The sequence below is a fragment of the Meles meles genome, chromosome 2 (genome assembly GCF_922984935.1).
Source record: "Meles meles chromosome 2, mMelMel3.1 paternal haplotype, whole genome shotgun sequence".
Classification (NCBI taxonomy): domain Eukaryota; kingdom Metazoa; phylum Chordata; class Mammalia; order Carnivora; family Mustelidae; genus Meles; species Meles meles.
Genome location: NC_060067.1, coordinates 24,017,184 through 24,041,856, shown reverse-complemented (window position 1 = coordinate 24,041,856; position 24,673 = coordinate 24,017,184). Strand labels below are relative to the sequence as shown.

At 37.8% G+C, this 24,673-nt stretch overlaps 1 protein-coding gene across 1 annotated transcript in view; it reads left to right on the top strand.

Moving 5' to 3' along the window:
• Positions 1-24,673, top strand: part of CEP135 (centrosomal protein 135) — a 79,580-nt gene that overhangs the window by 28,880 nt on the left and 26,027 nt on the right. Inside the window, exons 12-15 of the mRNA XM_045984324.1 lie at positions 4,682-4,834; positions 5,761-5,913; positions 9,849-9,926; positions 17,062-17,213. Of these exons, the coding sequence (XP_045840280.1) occupies positions 4,682-4,834; positions 5,761-5,913; positions 9,849-9,926; positions 17,062-17,213 (536 nt within the window). The remainder of the gene's footprint in view (positions 1-4,681; positions 4,835-5,760; positions 5,914-9,848; positions 9,927-17,061; positions 17,214-24,673) is intronic.

Below are 24,673 nucleotides of genomic sequence, written 5' to 3'. Positions count from 1 at the left end.
ATGTGGAGCCTATTTAAAAGCAGACGGGTGGTGTACCTGGGTGGCTCAGTCAGTTACCCATTGTCAAACTTGATTTCGAAAGGCTCACATCATGATCTCAGGGTCATGAGATTAAACCAAGAGCCCGGCTCCTCACTGGGCTTGGAGCCTGCTTAAGATTCTTCTTCTTTCTCCCTTTGCCTCTCCCCCTCGCTCACATATGCAGGCGTGTGCACTCACTCATAACCTCAAAAAAAAAAGGTTTTTCTTAATTTTCATTTTTGTTTTTTTACATGACCTATACTGTAGAGACATTGCATTTATTAGGAAAACTACTTAAGAACAAAGCATAACGTACTGATTTTTGGAAATTAAGGAAAGATGAATAGCTCATTACGTGTGTAGGGTAAGTAGAGGGACATTTGGGCTTCCAGAAACTGGAACTACTAATTCATGCTACTGGACGTTTCCTTCCTTTCTGTCCTTTACTCTTGGTATCAGCTGCCTTTTCTCTCTCAAAGCAGAGTGGCTTCATCCACATGGCAGACAACATGGCTTCTTGTTATGCCCAGCCTTGGACCAGTCAAAAAGACGGGTCACATTGTGCACACCAGACATCATCCATGTTAACCAAGCAACAGGAGCAGGTAGAGTGTGGAAGTGAGTGCAGGACAGGTCTTCCCATTTGTCTGCTACAACCACATTTATTAAGTTGGTAGTCTAAAGATGTATATTAGATAAAGTTAACCATATTTCATGAGCGATTAAAATCATGTATCTATTTTAGGTCTTCATTATTTTCAGTGTTTTATGAATATCATTTGAACTCTTCATTCAGGTTTTTCTTGTTTCTTTTTTTTTTTTTTTTTTCTTTTTTAAGCTTCAGAACAATAGGAGTCCTGGAAGCTCATGATCTAACATTATCTACACACTAGATAAAATGAGGGGAAGTTGGAAGTAAAATTCAAACTCAAAACATTTAATTTCAAATGTTTAAAAATATCAAGTCACTGACACAGTCGTGAAGGTAATAGGTTAAAAATAATTCAGACTAGTTTCATCATCTTTTTCCTGACGATCCTGTGCCCATTGTCAGATGGTGTGGGGTTGTTTTCTGATTGGACTGTTTTTTAACGTCATTGGCTAATGGCTGAATTTGACTTACAGGTGTTAGTAAAAACACTACACTGTGTCATCTGTTATAAGCAGAATGAATTGATGTGGCAATGCTGTATACGTTAATCTATGTGTTACTGAGTTGTTTTTAAGCCCCATATATATTTAGGACTCAGAAAAAATGAATCACTGAATCGATCACCTTCATTGCAGAGAAGAATCTTTCATAAAATGGTTGATTAGTTTAATCTTTTCTAAAGTTTAGAAAGCTGGGTGTTCAGAGCACTTCAGAGTTTCAGTAAGTTGCAAGAATGGCAGAGAAGGTGTGTACGTGAGTGGAATGGGTAGAGTGTAAAATGGGTGGAGTTCTGCATCTAAACTTGGGTATTTCAAACACGTTTAGAAGCTACATAGCAAACAACAAAGTCTTCTAAAACTGCATTTGGTACACACTGAGTTTTCAAATCCCACTTTATGGCAAACTTAGGCACAGTTTCTTAGGATTGCAATAACTCAGAAAAAAATATTGGTATATTTAATATCATGATCTTTGTCGAAAATACACCCATTGATTCTCTGTGGTCTGTGCAGGGTAAGCACTGCCTCCTTTCTCCTTGTGCTTGTATTCACTACGGTTCCAGTTGTGAGTTTCAAGTATAGGGGAGTAGAAAGGGCTTTGGAGTTGAAACACAAACTGCCTTCATGACCTTGGACAAGTTACCTCACTTCATGAAACCCCTGTTTCCAAGGGTTACATGAGATAATAAGGGCCCAGCATCAGGGCGCCTGGGTGGCTCAGTGGGTTAAGCCTCTGCCTTCAGCTCAGGTCATGATCCCAGGGTCCTGGGATCGAGCCCCGAATCGGGCTCTCTGCTTAGCAGGGAGCCTGCTTCCCCCTCTCTCTCTGCCTGCCTCTGTGCCTACTTGTGATCTCTCTGTCTCTCAAATAAATAAATAAAATTAAAAAAAAAAAAAAGGGCCCAGCATCATACCTGGTTCCTAATAAATACTTCATTTCCTTGTTGTTTGTTGGTTCAAAGCACATCACGTCTAGGTAGAAAGTTACATTCAGTTCAACAGGTACTTCTCGAGTGCCTGCTCTGAATGAGGCACTGGGTGTGACATAAAGAAGACAGTTTCTGTACTAGTAGCCTTTAGTATTACGCATGTATGTGCATGAGCCTGTGTGTGTGTGTGTGTGTGTGTAATAATGGAATGGTAAAAGGGAATTATTAACAATTACATATGAATACAAATATAAATATCTACATATTGATGTCTATGCAAGATATATTTAGAAAAGAGTTAGAGTTCCTGCTTAAGAAGGCCAGTCAGGGGGCGCCTGGGTAGCTCAGTGGGTTAAAGCCTCTGCCTTCGCCTCGGGTCATGATCTCAGGGTCCTGGGATCGAGCCCCGCATCGGGTGCTCTGCTCAGTGGAGAGCCTGTTTCCCCCACTCTCTCTGCCTGCCTCTCTGCCTACTTGTGATCTCTGTCAAACAAATAAAATATTAAAAAAAAAAAAAGGCCTGTCAGTAATGTTGGAGAATTCATTCATTTTAGGTACCATGCTAGGCACTGAAAGCGTGGTCAGACCAGATACCTAGTGTGTCTCTCACTGAACTTTCATTTTAGTGGTAAAGATGTGTATTAAACAACTAATTATGTTAATGACTTTATAAGCTCCCTTATAGTAAGTGTTAGTGGAAAAAAAGATACAAGGTTTCAGAATGCTCTAAGAATACAAAGAGGGAGATCTAAATTTGACTGAAGAGTCAGAAGACTAGACTTTTTTTTTTCCCTTTTTATTAATTTTTTCAGCGTAACAGTATTCATTCTTTTTGCACAACACCCAGTGCTCCATGCAAAACGTGCCCTCCCCATCACCCACCACCTAGACTTTTAAGCTGAGACCTAGATAGTAATGAAAATAGACTGCCAGATCTTTGGGTTTTTTTTTTTCATCCCAACCTTATTTATAACCAGACCCCCAGCTCCCAGCCTACCCCAGGTCCTCAGCTTAGCTCTGGACCAGAAGCTGGATGAGCAGTGACAGTTTTGCCAAGCCCAGAGCTCAGGAGCCCCTCCCTACTGGGTTTTTGCCCTCGCCTGCTGAATTTTGCCAGCCAAGGCCCCATCTGTGACTCCCGTGCAGTGGGACAGTACAGGGCTCAGCACTGCTTTGTTCCAGTGCTCAATAACCACACCTGCAGGACTGTCAAGTCCTGCAGAATTCACTGAACTCTTCTTTTTTAAAATCTATGCAAACCACCTCCTTTTTGTAAGATATTTTTATGTAGAGTTAAGTTATAGATTTTCCTTTATAGTTATCTAAGCCTTAATTAAGTCCTCAAACTCTAATCTGCTTTTGTCCTGTAAAATATCCTTTAAGGTGTCCAGATAACTGATCTCACCCATTATGCTTTGATTTTGCTTTTTTAACCAAGAGATAACTTACTTCCAAGTGCCAGATTAGGGGTACCTCACAGATACCAATTCTATATTAGACATGGTTCTGTGCACAGTAGGTAGTGAATAACATATATCAGGATGCTTTCCAGTGTGCCAGATTCTCTCTTCCTGGGGCTTCTGCATTTGGTACTTTAATATTAAGAAAACATATCCCTTCAGGGTTGCGAGATCAAGCCCTGCATCAAGCTCATGCTGGGCGTGGAAACTGCTTAAGATTCTCCCACTCCCCTGCTCTCTGGCTTACTTGCTCTCTTAGGAAAAAAATAAAAAGGACCTTAGATCCCAAGTCTACATTTATCACCTTTATTTTCCACATAGTTGTGAAGATAGTGGGTCTTTTGAATTGGACTAAAATAAGAGGCATCATCCTGTTTTAGAAATGTTGGAAGTTGGAAGTATTTGCTTATTTGGTGAACATCCTTAGTGAATACTGTCTGGTAGAAATATTTATATTTATCTCTTTGTAAAAATAGACTTCACATAGGTTGAGGCTGGGATGGTTGTGGGAAGTTGGTGTGGCTGGGAAACTGATCTTGGATTCAGTCAGAAAACACTGAAGACTGTGCTAGGCTGTAATAATTACTTGCATTGGGTGAACAGGCACACGATATCGTCCTAGTCCCTTCCCTGGAGAGGGTTGTAAACTAGTGGTTCCCAAAAATTGCATGCATGAGAATCACCCGGAGGGCTTAATAAACCGTGGTTACTGGCCTATGCCCACAGTTTCCGATTTAATATGTCTGGGGTGGGCCCACCAACTTGCATGTGTAACAAGTTCCTACATGCTGCTGATGCTTCTCCTCTGAGGATTACACTTCAGTTACTAGCATTATAAACAATTCCAGGGAAAGGACAGTTGGAAGCCTCTGACAGGATCTGATCAAGTGATATCATTGGCAGCGGGGAGGGGAGTGGGGAGTCCCTTCTTGGGTATTTGAAGACAGGAAATTTGCCCCAGTCCTGCCTGCACTCTATTCCGCTGCTCTCATTATGGATTAAAAATTGTGTTTTTTATGTCTGTTAACATTATCCAGTCACTGTCATTACCAAGATCTTGAAACAACCATAGGGTGATAATTATAACAAATGATAACTTGTTTTTAAATTGTGTTTCAGGGTGATTACAACTCAGAAATTCATCTGATCACAAGAGAAAGAGATGAACTTCAGCGTATGCTGGAAAGATTTGAAAAACATATGGAGGATATACAGTCCAATGTTAAATTGTTGACAGCAGAAAGAGATAAACTAAGTGTCTTATATAATGAAGTAAGAAATTAATTAAGCCAACAGATTATATAGAATAAGTAACTATAAAGGAACCAATATAAATCTTTTAAATTACTGTTATATATGGACCTTGTTATGTTCCTTCATAATTAGAACTAAGTACGGTAGTAGTTTCTATTGTCCTGTTCCCAAAGCAGAGATTTCTATTATTTTTTCTGTATTTATTCTTCCTCTCTTCTAGTCTATCTGTGTGTTAAATCTGTTAGAGATAATCTCCTACTTCTAAAGCTACCTGGAACAGGTTCTAGCCTGACTCTGAGCTAAGTTTATCCTTTGGATTCAGACATGTTAGGAATCTATCAAACAGTGGGTAGCACCCACAATTTGGATATACTGGATATTAAGGACTTAGCCTGTAGTTTTTAAAAACTTAGGGAAGAGAGAATTGATACAGCTTGGCACAGTTACAAAGCCTCAGTTGTCAGAGAGCAAGGTGCATATGAGCAGAGCAAAGTGTTTAAATTTGTTCCATACCAATTTCCCATGAAGTTCTAGTGCTACTTTGAGGGAGGGCGAAGACCATGCAAGTTAAAAGGTCAAGTTGAAAATGCTGTTTTTACTTTTGGAAACTTTTTGGAATCTGCATTTGCAAGTTGATTCATTTCTGGGCTTTCAAATTTGAAAATTGAAAATTTTCAAGATTTCCCCAATCTTGGCTTGGATTTCAGCTTTCTTGGGTTTGCTTAGTCACTAATTGTCCATCTGCTGTCTGGTTTCCAAAATTTTGTAGCTGGCATTTCCCCTCAGTATCTTCGTCTTTTGGGATTTTGTTGTCGTTGTTATTATTTTAATCATTTTGTTGAGATTTGAGAAGAGAGCAAAGGTAGCATGTGTTTAGCTTGCCATTTTTTCACCTTTGGAGCATATCCAAAGTGTTTTTTATTTATATATTTCAATTCTTTAAGGCTCAGGAACAGTTACATGCACTAAGACAAGAGTCCACCCAAACCACAATCTCCCATAATATCGTAAGTCTTATGGAAAAAGAAAAAGAAGTTGCATTATCTGACTTAAGAAGGATTATGTCAGAAAAAGAAGCTTTAAAAGAAAAGTTAAAAGTAAGTAATAAGATCAACTTATTTTTGAAAGATCATTTATAAGGAAAAGGGAGGTCTTTATGTTTTCCTGTGAAGTGACTGTTTAGAATGTACAGCTAGATCAAGGGGTGGGCGAACAATGACACATGAACCAAATCCAGACCATTGTTTTTGCATGACCATGTGCTAAAAATGGTTTTTACATTTTTAAGTCATTGAAAAAATATGGAAAGAAGAATATTTCATGACACATGAAAACTATGAAATTCAGATTACATCGTTGGTCGTTACTGGAATACCGTGCTCATTTGTGTACCGGAGTTATCTGTGGCATCTGTCATGCTGCAGTGGCAGAATTAAGTATTTGCAGCAGAAACTGGCCGACAAACCCTAAACTATTATCTGGTTCTTTAGAGAAAGTTACTGACCTCTGATCTCACAATGGGAAATTCCTTCCTCATGTGGAGGAACATTATCTTTTTTTTTTTTTAATGTAAAACAACTTGACTAAGTTGTTCATGTATCGTTCAACTCACCCATTTAAAGGGTACAGTTCAGTGGTTTTTAATATATTTGCAGACTTGTTCACCCTGTCACCACAATCAATTTCAGAGCATTTTTATGACCTTGAAAAGAAACCCTGAAAACCTGTTAGCAGCAGTTCTCCATTTTACCTTGGCCTCCTCAGGCCTAGGCAACCACAAAGCTACTTTCTGTCTCTACAGATTTGGCCTACTCTGAACATTTCATATAATTGAATCACTTTGTATGTAGTTTTTTACCTCTGGCTTCTCTCACTTTGCATAATGTTTTCAAGTTCATCCATGTAGTAGGTATCAATACTTTATTCCTTTTTATTGTAAAATAACATTCCATTGTATGGATAGACAGGAAATTTTAATTTTCATTTATGTGGTTTTTACTTTGACTATTAAGAAAAATGATGCTGTGAACCTTCATGTATAACTTTTTGTTGATGTAGGTTTTCATTTATCTTGGGTATATACCTAGGTTCATATGATAACCAAAGCATTTGAGCAACTGCCAGGCTGTTTTGTAAATCACCTGTACCATTTATATTCTCACCGGCAGTGTATAAGTGTTCTAATTTCTCCACATCCTCACCAACACTATCTGTTTTCTTTATTACCATCATGCTGGTGGGTATGAAGTAGTACCCGCTGTGGTCTTGATTTGCATTTCCTTGATGGCTAATGGCATCGGGCAACTTTTCATGTGCTTATTTGACCATTTGTATGTCTTTGGAGAAATGTCTATTCACATCCTTTGCCCATGTTTATATTGGGTTATTGCCTCATTGTTACTGAGCTGTAAGAATGTTTTATATATTCCTGATACAAGCTCCTTATCAGATACATTATTTACAAATACTTCCCCCCATTCTATGAGTTCCCCTTTCATTTCCTTAATGGTATCCTTTAAAGCACAAGAGTTTTTAATTTTGATAAAGTCCAATTTATGTATTTTTTCCCTTTTGCTGCTTGTGCTTTTGATGACCTATTTAGGGGCAGTATCTTATATTTTCTTTTGTCATCTCCAAAAAAATGTGTGAATGCACATAAAGCGCCTAATAGTACTTGGAACATTATAAGAGCTCAGCGTTAGCTATTATTGTTACTATTATGATTCCGTAGTTTACTTCCAATGAGTATTATTGAATTAATGCATAGAAATTAGGAGCTCAAGTTAGGAATAAGAACATGTAAGCATTATAAGGGTAGTCTTTATGTCTTACATTTTTCAGTTAAAATTTTACCCCAACAGAATATTTTTAATTGGGATTTTTTGGAATACTGCCGGCCAGAATGTACTTTCTCCTAAACATAAGTGTTAAAATTACCAAATGGAAAATTTCTGTGCAATATGGCAGCTTTTAGCACAAGCCGCTGATTTATTCCTTTCCATATTTGTTAAAAAGACCAAGGAATGTAGAAACAGGATTTTAAAATGCAGTAGTAGTGAAAGCTCAGAAAAAGTGATATTCATATTACCAGAATCTTTCTAGATTGTAGAAGGCAAGTTATGAGTTTACAGTAGGTCTTTTACTTAAAAACTAAATTAATCCTCTCAGCCCTTAAGTAATTTCCTGTTATTCAGCTGTCTACCCAGTTGTCAAACCAGCCATCATCACTGACTCCCCGCTCCTGTAAAGCTCTTTTCTCTCAACTAATCAAGTCCCATGTGTGCTACCTCTTAAATAATATTTAACACTTATTAAGCTCTTTTCATGCGGGAGGCTCTGTTCTAAGTGCTTTTTACATGGGCTACCTCAGTAAATCTTCACAACTGCCTTTTCACATAGCTAATGCTTACAGATGTGGTCTCTAAGTTACAGAGTTTAGTAATCTGCCCAAGATCACCTAACGGTGAAGTCAGATGGAGTGTGGCTCCTGAGCTCACGGTAGCTTTCTTTAGAACCTGTGTACTTCTTTCTGTTCCCCTGCTGCCATCCCATTCTGGCCATTATTCTCTCCCAACTACCTTAGTATACCAGCAGCCTCTTAAATATGTATTTTACACTGAAGACAGAGTCATCTTTCAGAGATATAAATCTGATCAGATTTAAAATCTGAAATGGGGACAAATGGGTGGCTCTGTCAGTTAAGCTTCTGCCTTTGGCTCAGGTCATGATCCCGGGGTCTTGGGATCAAGTCCCACATCAGGCTCCCTGCTCAGTGAGGAGTCTGCTTCTCCCTCTGCCTGCTGTTCCCCCCGCTTGTGCATGAGCGCTCGCACACGCATGCACGCTTGCTCTCTCTGACAAATAAATTTTTTAAAAATAAAATCTGTGAACTGTTTTCAAAGACTTCAGTGATTGGCTTTTGCCTCCTTCAGGGTCTAGCTTCTTTTCCCCAAACTCGTCTCCCCCATTTCCCACATCTCATTTTCTCAACTCCAAGCTTAATGGACTTTTTCTTGCCCCAATTTTCTGCAGAGGCTATTGAAAAGTCTTTCACCGCTTACAGTACTTTTACCTGGCTAATTCCTATTCATCCTTTAGAGTCAGGTTAGACATCGTTTCCTCACACAGGAAATGAATCCAAGACTCTAGATTCCCTTCCAGTACGTTGCCATAAAGTTCATTTTCCTAGCAGAATATTCATGGTATATATTATAGTATAGTATTGTTTAAGGTTTGTCTTTTCTACTAGGCTTTAATAACTGATGTCAGAGACTTTATCCATTTTACTCACTATGTATTCCTAATGCCCTGCTGGGCTCTTGGTATGTAGTATATACTCAATGCTGGTTGAATGATTTAATAAAAATGCACACAGCACAGAGACCCTTCCAACCAGATATGTAATTCAGGTGTCCAGGTGTCTTTATTGATTTGTTTTTAATGAATAACATGGATAGAAGTATGAATCTGCACTAGAAAAATTTTCAGAGAACACCAGCTTGTATCATTTGTCCCCCACTTAGCATCAGCAACTGTTGCGTAAGGTAATCTAACCAAAGAAATAGTACTTGTGTTTACACTGCTGACCACCCTATTCTTGAAATTCTGATCTCTTGCATGGCCCTGTAGTATTCTTTCCCATGTCTTTGTGATCTCATTATTTCTTCTTTGCCCTGTATTCCTCTCCCATCTCTCATGAGGGCATACTCATGATCAGATCAGACTTAACCTGCTGGTTTTTTCCTTTTATAAGTGGATTGATCTTTATAAATCTTTAAAAACAAAGCCATGCCATTCTGTATCTTCTATTACAATCACATATGAAAGTAATATATAAAGGATAAGAAACTCTTGTCCTTTTTTTTTTCAACCAAAAACATCATTATTGTAAAATGTCTAATGATTTTCTTTCCAAAGCATTTCCATATTATTAAAAAGACAAGTAGAATAGTACTGTAGTCTTGTGTTACTTAGTTAATTTTGTTCTGTTATCTGCTGTGAATAATCACCTTCCATAAAATTCTTTTTTCAGAATCTCCAGGAAATGAGTATTTTTGAAAAATCAAAATTAGAGAAAACTATTGAACATTTGACATGTATTAACCACCAGGTAATTTATCAAACTAGATTTGGGGTAAATTGTGTTACATGAATAATTTTTAATTATAGTTTCAATATGATCTGTTTTAAAATTACAAAATAGTATGCTAGAGATGCTGTGTAACACTGGTTAGAAGTATATACTCTGAGGGCGCCTGGATGGCTCGGTGGGTTAAAGCCTCGGCCTTCAGCTCAGGTCGTGATCCCAGGGTCCTGGGGAGCCTGCTTCCTCCTCTCTCTCTGCCTGCCTTTCTGCCTACTTGTGATCTCCTGTCAAATAAAATAAAATAAAATAAAAAAGTATATACTCTGAAGGCTGATATACTCTGAAGGCTGACTACTTGGGTTCATATCCTTCTCTGTCACCTATTCCTATAGACAAGCTACTCAAACTTTCCCATCCCTCGGTTTCTTTATTTGTAAAACAGAATGATGGTAGTACCTCTAAAGTTTTTGTTAAGATTAAGCAAGTTAGTACATGTCAAGAACTTAGAAGAGTTGCTGGCATGTTGTAGGCCCTCAGCAGGTGTTAGTTATTGTTGTTTTGTTCTTGTTCAAAAATCAATACAGAGAGGGAAAAAATGAAATTCATTTTCATTCCTCATTGCTCTCTCTAGAGATAGAATTTTTTAATCAAATTGTTATGAATACTGAATCCTTTTTTTTCTTGGTGTTTCATTTTGGCTAGTTTCCTTTACTATGTCTTCAGTGTTTTTATTTACCATGTCTATGAATGCTGTCATTTGTTTCTATCAACTTTGATTTTTTTTTTAATCCTCCTCATCATGAATTATATTTTCCTGATTCTTTACGTGCCTGGTAATTTTGGATTTCATACATTGTGAATTTTACCTTCTTGGTTGCTGGGTAGCTTATATCCCTACAAATACTCTTAAGGTTTGTTCTGAGATACAGTTAAGTCGGATGGAAGTAGCTTGAACCCTTTCAGTTTTGCTTTTAAGCTTAATTAGGTGGCACCAGAGTAGCCTGTCATCCTGGACTAATTTTGTTTCATTACTGGGACAGAACTGTTTTGAGTACACTATCTATTGCCCCACGAATTACGAGGTTTTCAAATGACTGATTGGACAGGAATTACTCCTGGCCTACATGAGCCTTGAGTATTTTTCCCTTTACCTTTTTATTGGTTGTTTCTCTGGCCTTGGGTAACTTCCTCTGGCACCTTTTGTAGATCTCTGGAGCTCTTGTTTGTGCAGCTCTCCTCTAATGTCTGCTCTGCAAATCCGAACTGCCTTGGCCTCCCTTGGCTCTCAGTTGTGTCTTCTGAACTTAGGGGAACCACAAGGCTTCACCTGAGTTCCTTTCCCTGTGCCACAGCCTAGAGCTCCTTGAAGCAATAAGCGGGAGCAATTGTAGGGCTCATCTCATTTGTTTCTTGTCCCTCAGGGGTCACTCTCCATCACTGCCTGACGCTCAGTGTCTTGGAAACCATTGTTTCATGTACATTGTCCAATTTTTAATTATTTCAGGTAGAAGGGTCCAGCTTTTGCAGAAGCTGAAAGTGAAAATTAATGAACTGAAAAATATAAAAAATATATCTAAGGTACTAGAAGTCATTGGAAAGGGACTAGGATATAGAAAATGTAAAATAAGTTAAAGCCTTAGAGAATAAAGTGAGAAAGTCTAAAATATTTACTCAAAATTCTAGAAGAATGTAATAGAATGTGTGAGAGAGGCAGTATTTGAAAATATAATGACTGATAATTTTCTAAGTATTGTAAAAACACAGGAATTCTCTGATTCAGAATACACAATGAATGCTGGAAGTATAACAGATCGCAAAGGACAGGAAAAAAAATCTAAACCATTTTAATAGAAATAAGCAATGTGAGATACTTCTGTATGTATTTGCTGGATCTTCAAAGAAAATATAATACAAACTTAATGAAAGACATTAAAGAAGATCTAAACAAGTGAAGAGATATATCAGGTTTATGAAAAAGATGACAGACATTATGTTTATAAAAAGAATATAAATTCTTCCCAATTTGATCTATATAGAATTGATGTAGTTCCAGCTGAAATTCCAAGATAGGGTGTGTGTGTATGTAAATTGACAGTGGATTTTAAATTTTACATGGAAACAGAGCTAAGAATCCCAAAGAAATTTTAAAGAAGAGCATGGTGTGGAACTTAACCTACCAAGTGTGAGAGCTTTAGAATTAGCAATTAATATAGTGGTAGTTCACAAGGATTAAAGGACAATGATAAAATCCAGTAGAGTGCAAACCCACAAAACATGTGGAAACTTGATCTGTCAAGAACTCAGATCAATGGGAAAAGAAAGGATTACTCAATAATTATTTCTGGGACAATTGGCTATTCATGTGTATATATATGTATGTATATGTATATTAAGAAGGAATTACATCCTACTTCAAATATACCATACCCCAAAATCAGTTGCACCCTTGAATGTTCAAGAAATAGCGACAGTTTTTTAAAGAAAATACAGGAGATAGGGCATCTGGGTGGCTCACTGGTTAAAGGTCCGACTCTTGAACCCAGATCAGGTCTTGATCTCAGATTGTGTGTTCACACCCTGTATTGGGCTCCACGTCCAGCAGGAGAAAATCTTTTTTACCTTGGGGAAATAATAATAATAGCAATTTATATAGCATTTACTTTGTGTCAGGCACTTTCTCAACATTTTACATAATTTTAATACTGATAACAATCAGATGAAGTAAATGCTAATATTCTTATTTCATGCATAAGGAAACTGAGGCAGGGTGAAATTTACCTAACATCACACAGGTAACAAGTGTCCGCTGCCAGAATGTAAGCTCCTAAACACAAATGAAAGAAAACAGATAACTAGGACTACACTGACGGAGAACTTCTTTGTTCATAAAATAGCCATAAGTTGAAAATCCAGGCCACTAACTGAGAGGATTTGCTACATACGTTTAACCTAAGAAAACTCAACAGAAAATATGAATTGACACTTCGTGGCGGAAGAAATTACAAATGGCTAACAAATATAAGAAGGTGTTCTACATCAGTAATAGAGGAAATACAGATTAAAACCATAGTAAAAAACACTTCACATCCATCAGGGCATCAGAAATTAAAAAGGGGCTCCTGGCTGCCTCAGTCAATAGAGCATGTTATTCTTGATTTCAGAGTTGTAGGTTCAAGCCGCAGTTTGGGTGTAGAGATTACTTAAAGAAAAAAATAGGGGCGGCTGGGTGGCTCAGTGGGTTAAAGCCTCTGCCTTCGGCTCGGGTCGTGATCCCAGGGTCCTGGGATCGAGTCCCACATCGGGCTCTCTGCTCCATGGGGAGCCTGCTTCCTCCTCTTTCTCTGCCTGCCTCTCTGCCTACTTGTGATCTGTCTGTCAGATAAATAAAGTCTTTAAAATAAATAAATAAATAATAAAAAATATATTAACGAGTTATAACACACATAATTTAGCAAATACATGTAGGGTCAGGGAGTGCAAACTGGTATCTCTTTGGAGGATATTTGGCATTGCCTAGCAAAGGCATAATCTATAAGCCAGTAAATCCATTTCTATATAAGAACTCTGGTTGGAGGTCAGTGAACTGTGGCCCCCAGACCAAATCTGGCCTCTAGTTTGTCTTTGTAATAAAGTCTGTATTGGAACACACCGATGTTCATTTGTTATGCATTGCCTGTTGCTCTTTTTATGTTACCACAGAGTGGTGGCAGTTGACCACAAGGCTCACAAAGCCTAAAATATTTTACTCCCTAGTAGAAAACAAGAAACAATCTTGATGTCAGTTAGGGGGAATATAAAATTGTAATAATTCCTCAATGAAATATTACAGAGCAGTGAAAATGAGTGAACAGTAGCTGCAAACATCAGTATGCATGAATCTTACAAATACAGAATCAAAGAATATGCAGTATGATTCTACTTGTGTAGTGTTCAAAAATATACAGACTTAAGCTATATATTATTTAGGGATTCATACAGATATCATACACTAACAAAAAAGTGAGAAATGAGAAACACGAGACCCATGATAGTGCTTATTGTGGTAGGGTTTGAGGGATAGGATTGGAGACTGCTCACAAGTAGTTTCAAGGTTCAAGTAATAGATAATACTCTTAAGCCTGTTAATAGATACATAAATGTTCTTTTGTCCTTGTTGTTCTATATATTATACATGTATTCTTATTTGTACAAGATCCCAGGGAATTTTGAAAGATTTTTAATCTTTCAAACAAAACAGGGCGCCCGGGTGGCTCAGTGGGTTAAGCCTCTGCCTTTGGCTCAGGTCATGATCTCAGGGTCCTGGGATCAAGCCCTGCATCGGGCTCCCTGCTCAACTGGGAGCCTGCTTCCCCCTCTCTTCCTGGTGCCTCTCTGCCTACTTGTGATCTCTCTTTCTCTGTCAAATAAGTAATAAAAAAATTAAAAAAAAAAGATTATTTAATGAATATCTGTGATGTTAGGTGATAACTTAGCACTCTTCCCTTTTTCTTCCCGCCATTACTTCAAACAATTTTGCTGCATATTACACTTACCTTAGTAGTGACTGTATATTATTATGACTTCTAGTGGCCCATGGGTCAGCCAGATGGGATGGTTCTACTCTTGCCTTTTCTCTTATAGATCTTTTTCCTGGAATTAATAATTGCTTTTGTTTTGTTTCATTTTATTTTTTGTTACTTTTCTGTTTTCATTAAACCTGTTGCTAATTTTTGTCAAGAGCTCCAACATCTTGGGGCACTTGGGTGGCTCAGTGGGTTAAAGCCTCTGCCTTCGGCTCAGGTCATGATCCCCCAGGGTCCTGGAATCGAGCCCCGCATTGGGTTCTCTGCTCAGCAGGGAGCCTGCCTCCCCCCCACCCTGCCTGCCTCTTTGCCTACTTGTGATCTCTGTCTGTCAAATAAATAAATAAATAAAATCTTTGGGGGAAAAAAAAAAGAGCTCCAACATCTCTACCACATGCTCAAACAAATCAGTTCTGTTGTTTTCAGTTGTGAACTATGTCCTCCTCTTCAGAATTTCTCTGTCCTCTACTATTATTTATTCTTGTGTTTTCTTTCCTTCATTCTGGTATAGCGCCTTCTTCAGCAGTTTCCTGGAAAAGAGTGCATGGGAGGAGATTTTTTTACACTACGTGTCTGAAAATGTCTTTATTCAGATTTCATAATTGATTTATGATTTGGCTTGGCATATGGAAATCTAGATTAGAAAATTATTTTCATGAAAATTTTTGAATACTATCTCCCGTTGTCTCAACTTTCTTTGAGATGTCTGATGCTATTCTGTATCCTAGTCCTTTGTACATGTTTTTATTTCTGAAAACTTTTAGAATTTTCTCCTTGTTTTCAATTTCTAGTGTAATTTACTGTGCTATTCTATTTTTTTCTCTCTCTGGCACGCTTTTTTTTTTTTTTTTAAGTAAGCCGTATACTCAGCATGGGGCTTGAATTCATGACCCTGAAATCAAGAGTCACATGCTCTACCTACTGAGCCAGCCAGGTGCCCCTCTGGAACTTTTATTAGTTGGTTTTCGGCCTCCTAAAGAGATCTGAGGTTCTTATCCTTTCTCCCTTATTTTCTCTTTGACTTTTTGTTCTTTCTGGGAGATTTCCTCAGCTTTATCTTCTAACTCTTCTATTGATTCATTTTAAAATTTAGTTATATTTTTAGTTTCCAAGAGAACTTTCTAGAAAGAGGTAGGAGCTCTCTGGGGTGTGATGGTCCCATTATAGATTTTCAGTCAGTCTCCTTGTTCTGTTCCTGACCCCAGCCCACCACTTGGTGCCTTCATGTGCTGAGTTTCTTCAGGGCAGATCAGCTATTTGCTAACTGTGGTCACTTTCGATCAGTGTTCCTCAACTGGGGTCAGTTCTGGCAATACCTGGAGAATTTGCAGTTGACACAAGTAGAGGAAAAGATGCTTTTCATACTTAGAAATACTACTAGAGCGCCTTCCCTACCCAGCAGACTGGGATGCTGCTAAACGTCCTACGGTGCACAACGCACAGGTCAGCCCCCCACAACAAAGGATTATCTGGCCCCAAATATCAGTAGTTCCTAGGTTCAGAAGCTTTGCTTTAGATTGTATCCTTCCACTCTGAGTCACTGTTCTATCTACTCTTTGTCTTTCACAGGTTATTGACATCACTTAACCATGGTTTTCTTTCTTGTTCTCTATGTCCTTAGGTGTAACTTTCTATTCCTCTACTGTCATGTCAAGAGGGAGGGGGGATCAAATGTGTATAGTCAACAGTTTTAACTGGGAGACTTCTATTTAACACAAATATTTCTTGGTTTTGAGTTTTGCCTATAGATCATTATTCCATTTAGAATTTATTTTTGTATATAAAATAAAATAGAAATCTAACTGATTTTTTCTTCTATGAGTGGCTGTCCCAACTCTGTTTTTAAAGAGCTTTTTCTTTTCCCACTTCCCTTAAAATGCTACCTTTTCTAAATTCATATCTGTGTACTTGTATTTGCTCATTCATGTGAGATCAACACTGTTTAATAGTAGCTTGTAATTTATTCTGGTATCTCATAAATCCCCCACAATTTTTCCTGTTTTCTTAACTTTTTTTCTAAATGAACTTCAGAATAAAATCTAAGCCACCTTCCTTATTTAAAAAAGGTTCTGTTAGGATTCTTACTGAAATTTTACTCACTTTACGGTTATTTCAGGAACTTTTAATACATTTCCAGTATTCGTATTTCAGAAACACGTTTTGTCTTTACATTAAATCAGGTTGTGTTTTATGTCTTTCAAGAAAATTTTAGTTTCTTCATCTAAATCTTGCCCATTTTTTGTTTGGGTTACAGTATTTTCTGCTCTGATTTTTCGTCAATTTAGTCCTATGTACTTACTGTTTTTTAGAAATTCCTCAAAATGTTTGCTTTATTTGCTAATGGTTTCCCTTCCTTTTTTCTTTCTTGCTTTTTAAAAAAATTTTGTATCTTTTTTTTTCATTTCAGTGATAGTAATAAGGAGAGATAAATGTGTATGTCCATTCTGACATCTAGAACCTAAAGTATACTCATGACTTTTAAAGTATTGCTAAAAAATATAATTTATTTCCTTAGTTTTTCTCTAGAAATATTATTAAAGAGTGCTTAAGGAAGACAGAACTGAGACATCTATTAATTTTTTAAATTTAAATTATAGCTTGAAGATGAAAAACATGATTTAAAGTCTAAAGTGTTAATAATGAAAGAAACAGTAGAGTCATTAGAGAACAAAGCAAAACTCCAAGCTCAGAAACTTAGCCATGTGGCTGGTGACTCATCCCATCGGAAGACAGAGATGAACTCGCTTAGGTAAGTTTATTGAAGTTTTGTTATTTCTTTTCTGGGAAGAAGTAGGTGGCTATGTAAGGTTCTTAGTGGTGACATTTTGGACTGGATCTTTAAGCAGTGAACGTTGGGCTTGCAGCAGAATTACCTGTGGTGATTTTGGAATTTAAGGGTAGATCTCAGGAGGTTCTTACTCACTGAGCAAACCTGGGTAGGTGTTGAGTATCTCTTATTTTCAAAGACTCTCACAGACTGATATGATTGCAGTCAAGTTTTTATACCTACTTCCTTCAAAAATTCCTCTTAGATACTTCGGATTGTTTGTACTCCCTACTCTAGGATTGTGAAAAATTACAGAATTCTTTGCTTATCATTGTCCTTTCCTCTTTCAAAAAACGTAAGATCAGGATAATATGCATATGCAGAGTCTGAAAATGTGATATGTCTGAAAGGTAGGAAGGTCAATATGGAAGAATAGGCTGTAGCTATAGGTTAGAGTCAGGTTATGAAGAACACGGTCTGATAACCAAGAATGTCTGGATTTTACCTTATAAATATTACATATACCTTATAAATATGGAAAACAAACAAATTTTTAACCGAAGAGGTGATGTTATTAGCATGGCTTTTTAGGAAGTGAACTCTGGCCAGAAATTGGGAAGATGGATTTGGAGTCTTAAGAGACTGATGGCAAACAATGGAAACCATGTGTCTGGACTAGAAACAGTGACAAATGAACTTGAACAGAGGCTAGATTTAGGAAATACTTCTTCCTAAAATCAAAAGGATTAGATGATTTGTATGAGAATGAAAGAAAGATACAGTAATGCAGAATGTGTTTGCCTTAGGAGACTGGGTTGTTGGTTATGTATTAGTAAATTTAAACTACAAAACAGTAAAGGAAACAAAAAGTCAACAGTTTTTTTCTGGACTGAGTAGCTGCAATAAGTAAAAAGACTTAATGATCAGAAGAAGGAGATCACTGAAGAATCAGAGGAGATATTCCTCTCTAAATTGCATTTGCAGTAAGGATCATGAAAAGATTTTCAGGGGCACCTGGGTGGCTCAGGGTGGGTTGGCCTCTGCCTTCAGCTCAGGTCATGATCCCAGGGTCCTGGGATGGAGCCCCACATCGGGCTCTCTGCTCAGTGGGGAGCCTGCTTCCTCCTCTCTCTCTCTCTGCCTACTTGTGATCTTTGTCTGTCAAATAAATAAAATCTTTAAAAAAAAAAAAAAAAAAGATTTTCAGATGCTAACATGACATTGCATATGTGAAACTAAATCAGTCATGAAATAATAACTACTTGAGATCAGAAAGAATTGTAGTAATGATGATTAGAAAGAAGATTGAAGGGGCACCTGGGTGGCTCAGTGGGTTAAAGCCGCTGCCTTCCGCTCAGGTCATGATCCCAGGGTCCTAGGATCGAGCCCCACATCGGGCTTTCTGCTCAGCAGGGAACCTGCTTCCCCCCACTCCCTCTGCCTACTTGTGATCTCTCTCTCTCTCTGTCAAATAAATAGATAAAATCTTTAAAAAAAAAAAAAGATAGAAGATTGAAAAAAAAAGTAGAAATAATGATGGGGCACTTGGGTGGCTTAGTCGGCTAAGCATCTGCCTTCAGCTCAGGTCATGATCCTAGGCTCCCAGGATTGAGCCCTGTTGAGCAAGGAGCTTGCTTCTCCTTCTCCCTCTTCCCCTCTCCCTTGTTCGTGCCCTCTCACTCGAGTACACACACGCACATTCTCTCTCTCTCTCAAATAGAAGCTTTAAAAAAAAAAGATTGATAAATTAGAACTGAAAGTGTTAGTAAACAGTAGAATGGATATTTCTGAAAACTGAGTTAGTAAAATAGAAAACAAATTCAAGAAATTCGTCTAAAATTCAGAACCCAGAAGAATAAAAAGAAATGATGAGAGAAAAGACACAGACTTGATATACAAGCACTGAGAATTGTAAAATATATAGTAAAATAAACAGTAAGATTGAAAATCCAAGGAATAATTAAGAAAAGCCTGCGTTTGTTCATAAGTGGGTCTATGATTATCAATCAAATTTAATAAAATAAGATCAAGAGCTCATTGTGTCTGATTAATTAAGGAATACTATTTTAGAGACTCAATATAAGGTATGCTCCTCTGACTACAAGTCTTGATAAGTAAGACTTTAGGAAGAACTAAGGTGAAAGCTGCTTTTTTACTCTTTTTTTTTTTTTTATTGTGGTGAGTGCTACATGCATCCTCTGGAAAGCTAGCTGAATGGGACCAGCCTCTCTTCTTCTGGTTCATATCTATATTCAGCTCCAAAGTATAGATACTATGGTATAATGCTGTCACCCAGAATTACTGGTCTACCTATTTTCCTACTGTGCTGACCTGACTAGTTTTGCATTTAATCCATTTTGCTTTTTTCCTTCAGACTGTAGCCACAACTCTCTTTTCCTTGCCTCACAGGAGGCCCTTCTCAGTCTTATAAGGAGAGCTTTCAGTGCCCTTTCTTGGATCACCTAGCCTACAGCTCCTTTCACATTTTTTTGTTACAACAATGTCCTTTTCTCTTGTGAGCTCAATGTGCCACTTCCCTCACCAACACCATGTTAGAGGAAGGGATTATGAAGACTTTACTTGTCTCCCTTGTACAACCTGGGGAAATTGCACGGTTCCATAACTTTATTTCGCTCTGACAGAAAAACTTACCTCTGAGGAAACGGTTGTCAGTCACATTCTCCGTATCATCCTCCTAGTAGAACCATGAGCTCTAGCCTTCAGGTCCAATCGAAAGCTAAACTCAATACAAACCATGATACCAAGCACTCTGTGGAAGCCAAGCCGCGTTACCCAAACCTCATGCCGCTGTCAGTGTCATTAGTAGAGACCTTGCTGCCCCTTTAATCACATAAAGTTATCTTACCCTTAACACGGAGACATTTAAGAAGCTGACACTCAGGGTCTCTTGGGTGGCTTAGTTGGTTAAGCATCTGCCTGGTCTCGAGGTTCTGGGATCCAGCCCCAGGTGCGGCTCCCTGCTCAGTGGGGAGCCTACTTCTCCCTCTCCCTCTCTCCCTGCTTGTGTGCTTTCTCTCTGTGTGTGTCAAATAAAATCTTAAAAAAGAAGAAGAAGCTGACACTCAGATAGATGAGGCCTGTGTTCCTTTTCATCCACCTGGTAACCCATTTTGTCTTTCCCATCCTGAGTCAGGCATCTTTAAGCAATTTCAATGCCAGGAAACAGTCTTTTCCATATCAAGCACAGTCTCTAATTGTTCAAATACAGCATCTGAGGATGTAATACAAAAATCCCTCCTTAAGACCCCTATTAACGTTAAACAAATGACTCTTGTCTTCTTTGAATTTTAGCATTTAATGAGATCTGGCATTTAATGCCCCCAATTCAAAACTCCATAGTGCTATAAAGCAACATTGCTCTACCCAGGGAAGATGGTCTTAGTCCCTCAGAGCATGTTAGCCATCCTCTGGAGCTAGGGTCGGTAAACCTTTTCAGTATTATGAGCCAGTCCCTGCCTCATCTACTCAATTCTGCCTTTGTAGCACAAAAGCAGCCATAGGCAATTTATAAATGGAGCAGTGTGGCTGTGGTCCATACAACTTTATGGGTACTGAAATTTGAACTTCATATAATTTTCATATGTCACAAAATATCAGTCTTCTGTTGAAATTTTTTCAATCATGTAAACATGTAAGAATCTTACCTCTTGGGCCTTACAGAAACAGGTAGCAGGCTGTAGTTTTGCCAAACCCTGCTTGAGAATAGTTTCCAGCCCAGTTAGACAACTGACTTTTCTCAATCAGCCCCATAGTAAATAGCCTTAATCCTTACAGTTGCTAGCAGTGAGGCTCTAAATGTTTAGATTCTCACAGCTGAAAGTACCCTTAGACTGTTTTCAGTTTACCTTAGTTTTTAGTTATCTTTGTACTTTTTTCAGAACTAGAAGGTTATATACTTATCCAGGATCAAATAAATGCTTTAGCAGACTTTCCTGGAAAGGGCCGAGAAAACTCTAGTTGAAGTTAATATTATGGTAATGGGTGTCAGTTGTTATAGTAAGATTTAGGTATATTTAGACAACCAAATATAACTGGTCTCCCTTGAGAAGTTTTTATCTGTTAAAGAAACTAAGAACTGGGGCACCTGGGTGGCTTAGTGGGTTAAAACCTCTGCCTTCGGCTCAGGTCATGATCCCAGGATCCTGGGATCGAGCCCCGCATCAGGCTATCTGCTCGGAGCCTGCTTCCTCCTCTCTCTTTCTCTGCCTGCCTCTATGCCTACTTGTGATCTCTGTCTGTCAAATAAAATAAATAAAATCTTTTAAATAATAAAAAATAATTTAAAAAAAGAAAGAAAGAAACTAAGAACCATTTTAGATATGGGAAAGAAGGTTCACAGACTCCTTTGAATGCCTAAGAAGTGTCTTCTGGCATGCTGACATTTTTTCTACAGACAAGAAGAAGAACCAGAGCCTCAAGTGAGGACAGTGAGCTCATGGAGATGGATTTGGAAGGGCTAAGGGAAATTAGGGTTACCATATTCAAATCATCATCGTTTTGTAGAAGGGTAAAGAAAAGCCAGTGCAGATCCCTTTTCCTCTCTGGCTCACCAAAACATGGCACTTAATAGTAGCCAACCTATCTCAGTGGTGGGCCATAAACATAGACTCTTGGGAGACATCTGAAATAAAGAAGAGATCCCAATCAGTATGGCAGAGTAGGAGGATCTTGAGCTCACTTCCTCATACAGACTCAACAGACAAGAAAAAGACTAGTAAAAGGCATCCAGATTGGTAAGGAAGAAATACTCACTATTTGCAGATGAAATAATGCTATATATAGAAAACCCCTAAGAAACCAAAAAACTATTAAACAAATAAATGAACATAGTAATATTGCAAGATACAAAATATATAGAAATCTGTTGGGTTACTGTACACTGATACCAAACAAGCAGAAGATGATATTAAGAAAATAATTCCTTTTATGGTTGCTTTAAAAAGAATAAAATACCTAGTAATAAATTTAACCTAGGAGGTAAAAGACCTATACTCTGAAAATTATAAGACTTTGTTGAAGGAAATTGAATGACAGAATAAAGAGAAAGCTACACTGTGTTCACAGATTTGAAGAATAGTGTTAAAGTGTTCATACTACCCAAATCAATGTACAGATTCAGTGCATCCTAATCAAATTACCACAAGCACTTTTTTACAGAAGTAGAATGAATAATCTTAAGATTTGTACAGAACCACAAAGTCCCCAAGTAGTTAAAGCTATTTTGAGAAAGAACAAAGCTGGTAGTATCATGCTAACATTTTTTCAAACTAGACTACAAAGCTATAGTAATCAAAATAGTATGGTACTGGCACAAAAACACACAGATCAATGGAACAGAATAGAAAGCCTGGAGATAAATCCACACTTCTTTTTTTTTTTTTTTTTTAGATTTTATTTGTTTATTTGACAGAATCACAAGTAGGCAAGAGAGGCTGGCGGGGCGGGGGGGGGGGGGGAGCAAGCTCCCTGCTGAGCAGAGAGCCCTATGCAGGGCTCGATCCCAGGACCCTGAGATCATGACCCAAGCCGAAGGCAGAGGATTAACCCGCTGAGCCACCCAGGTGCCCCTAAATCCACACTTCTACGGTCCATTAATCTATGGCAAAGGAGGTTGGAATATATAAAAGAGGAAAGATAGTCTCTTCAATAAATGGTGTTGGGGAAACTGAACCACTTTCCTATACCATATATGAAAAAATAAACTCAAAATGGATTAAAGACCTAAATGTAAGACCTGAAACCATAAAACTCTTAAAACAGGCAGGAAACTCTTGGATATTGGTGTTAGCAATATTTTTTGGGGATCTATCTGAGACAAGGGCAATAAAAGCAAAAATAAACGGTTGGAACTATATCAGACAAAAGCTTTTGCACAGTAAAGGAAACCATCAACAAAATGGAAAGGCGGCCTACTGAATGGGAAAAGTATTTGCAAATCATATGTCTCATAAGGGGTTAGTATCTAAAACATATTAATAGTTCATACGACTGAACACCAAAAAAACAGTCAATTAAAAAATGGACAGAGGACATGAATAGACATTTTTCCAAAGAAGTTATATAAGAAACATATGAAAAGATGCTCAACGTAACTAATCATCAGGGAAATGTAAATCAAAACCACAGTGAGATATCACTTCAGGCTAGTCAAAATGGCTAGAATCAAAAAGACAAGAAATAACATCGTTATTTCATCATAACGATGAGGATGTGGAGAAGAAAGAATTCTCATGCACTGTTTGGTGGGTATGTAAATTGGTGCAGCCACTGTGGAAAACAGTATGGTGGATCCTCAAAAAATTAAAAATGAAATACCATATGATCCAGTGATTCCCAAAGGAAACTAAAGCACTAATTCAAAAAGATATATTCATTCTTATGTTTATTGCAACATTATTTACAATAGCCAAGATAGGGAAGCAACCCAAGTGTCCATTGATAGATAAGTGGATAAAGAAAATTCAGTTAAAAAAAAAAAGATATGGTGTATACATATACAATAGAATATTACCGTTAAAAAAGAGTGAGATTTTGTCATTTTGTGACAACATGGGTGGACCTAGGGGCTCTCATACAAAGTGACAAAAGGCCGACAGAAAAAGAGAAATAAATCACAGGAATGTAAAGTACAGCAGAGGGGATATAATCAGTAATATTGTGATAACTTTGGTGACAGGTGGTAACTAGACCTGTTGTGGTCACTTTGTAATGTATAAAATGTCAAATCACAATGTTGTATACTTGGAGCTAATATAATATTGTGTAATCAGGTAGGAAAAAAGGTGGGTGCTTGGGTGGTTCACCTGGCTTAAGCATCTGCGATTGGCTCAGGTCATGATCCCAGGGGCTGGGGATCAAGCCCCATGTTGGGCTCCTTGATCAACAGAAGGTCTGCTTCTCCCTCTCCCTCTGCCTGACTTTCCCTCTGCTTGTATGCTCTCTCTCTCTGTGAAATAAATAAATAAATTCCTTTAAAAAAAAAAAAGGCACAGTATTCAAAACAGTGTGGTAACTGACGTAAAGGTAGACATAGAGATGGCCTGACTGAATAGAACTGAAAGTCCAGAGATAAATCCATGTATCTCTGGCCAACTGATTTCAACAAGGGTACCAGGAGCATTCAATAGAGAAGGAATAGTCTCATCGATAAATTGTGCTAGAATAGCTGGATATCCACATGCAAAAGAATGAAACTGGACCCCTACCTCACAGTAATTATAAAAAATAAACTCAAAATGGATTAGTGACCTAAATAGAAGAGCTGAAACCATAAAACTCTTAGAAGAAAACATAAGAATAAATCTTTATGAATTTGGGTTTGGCAATGGATTCTTAGACGAGCAACAAAAGAAAAAGTAGGTAAATTAGACTTCCAACAAAATTAAAACTTTGTGCACCAAAGGACCTTACCAAGAAAGTAA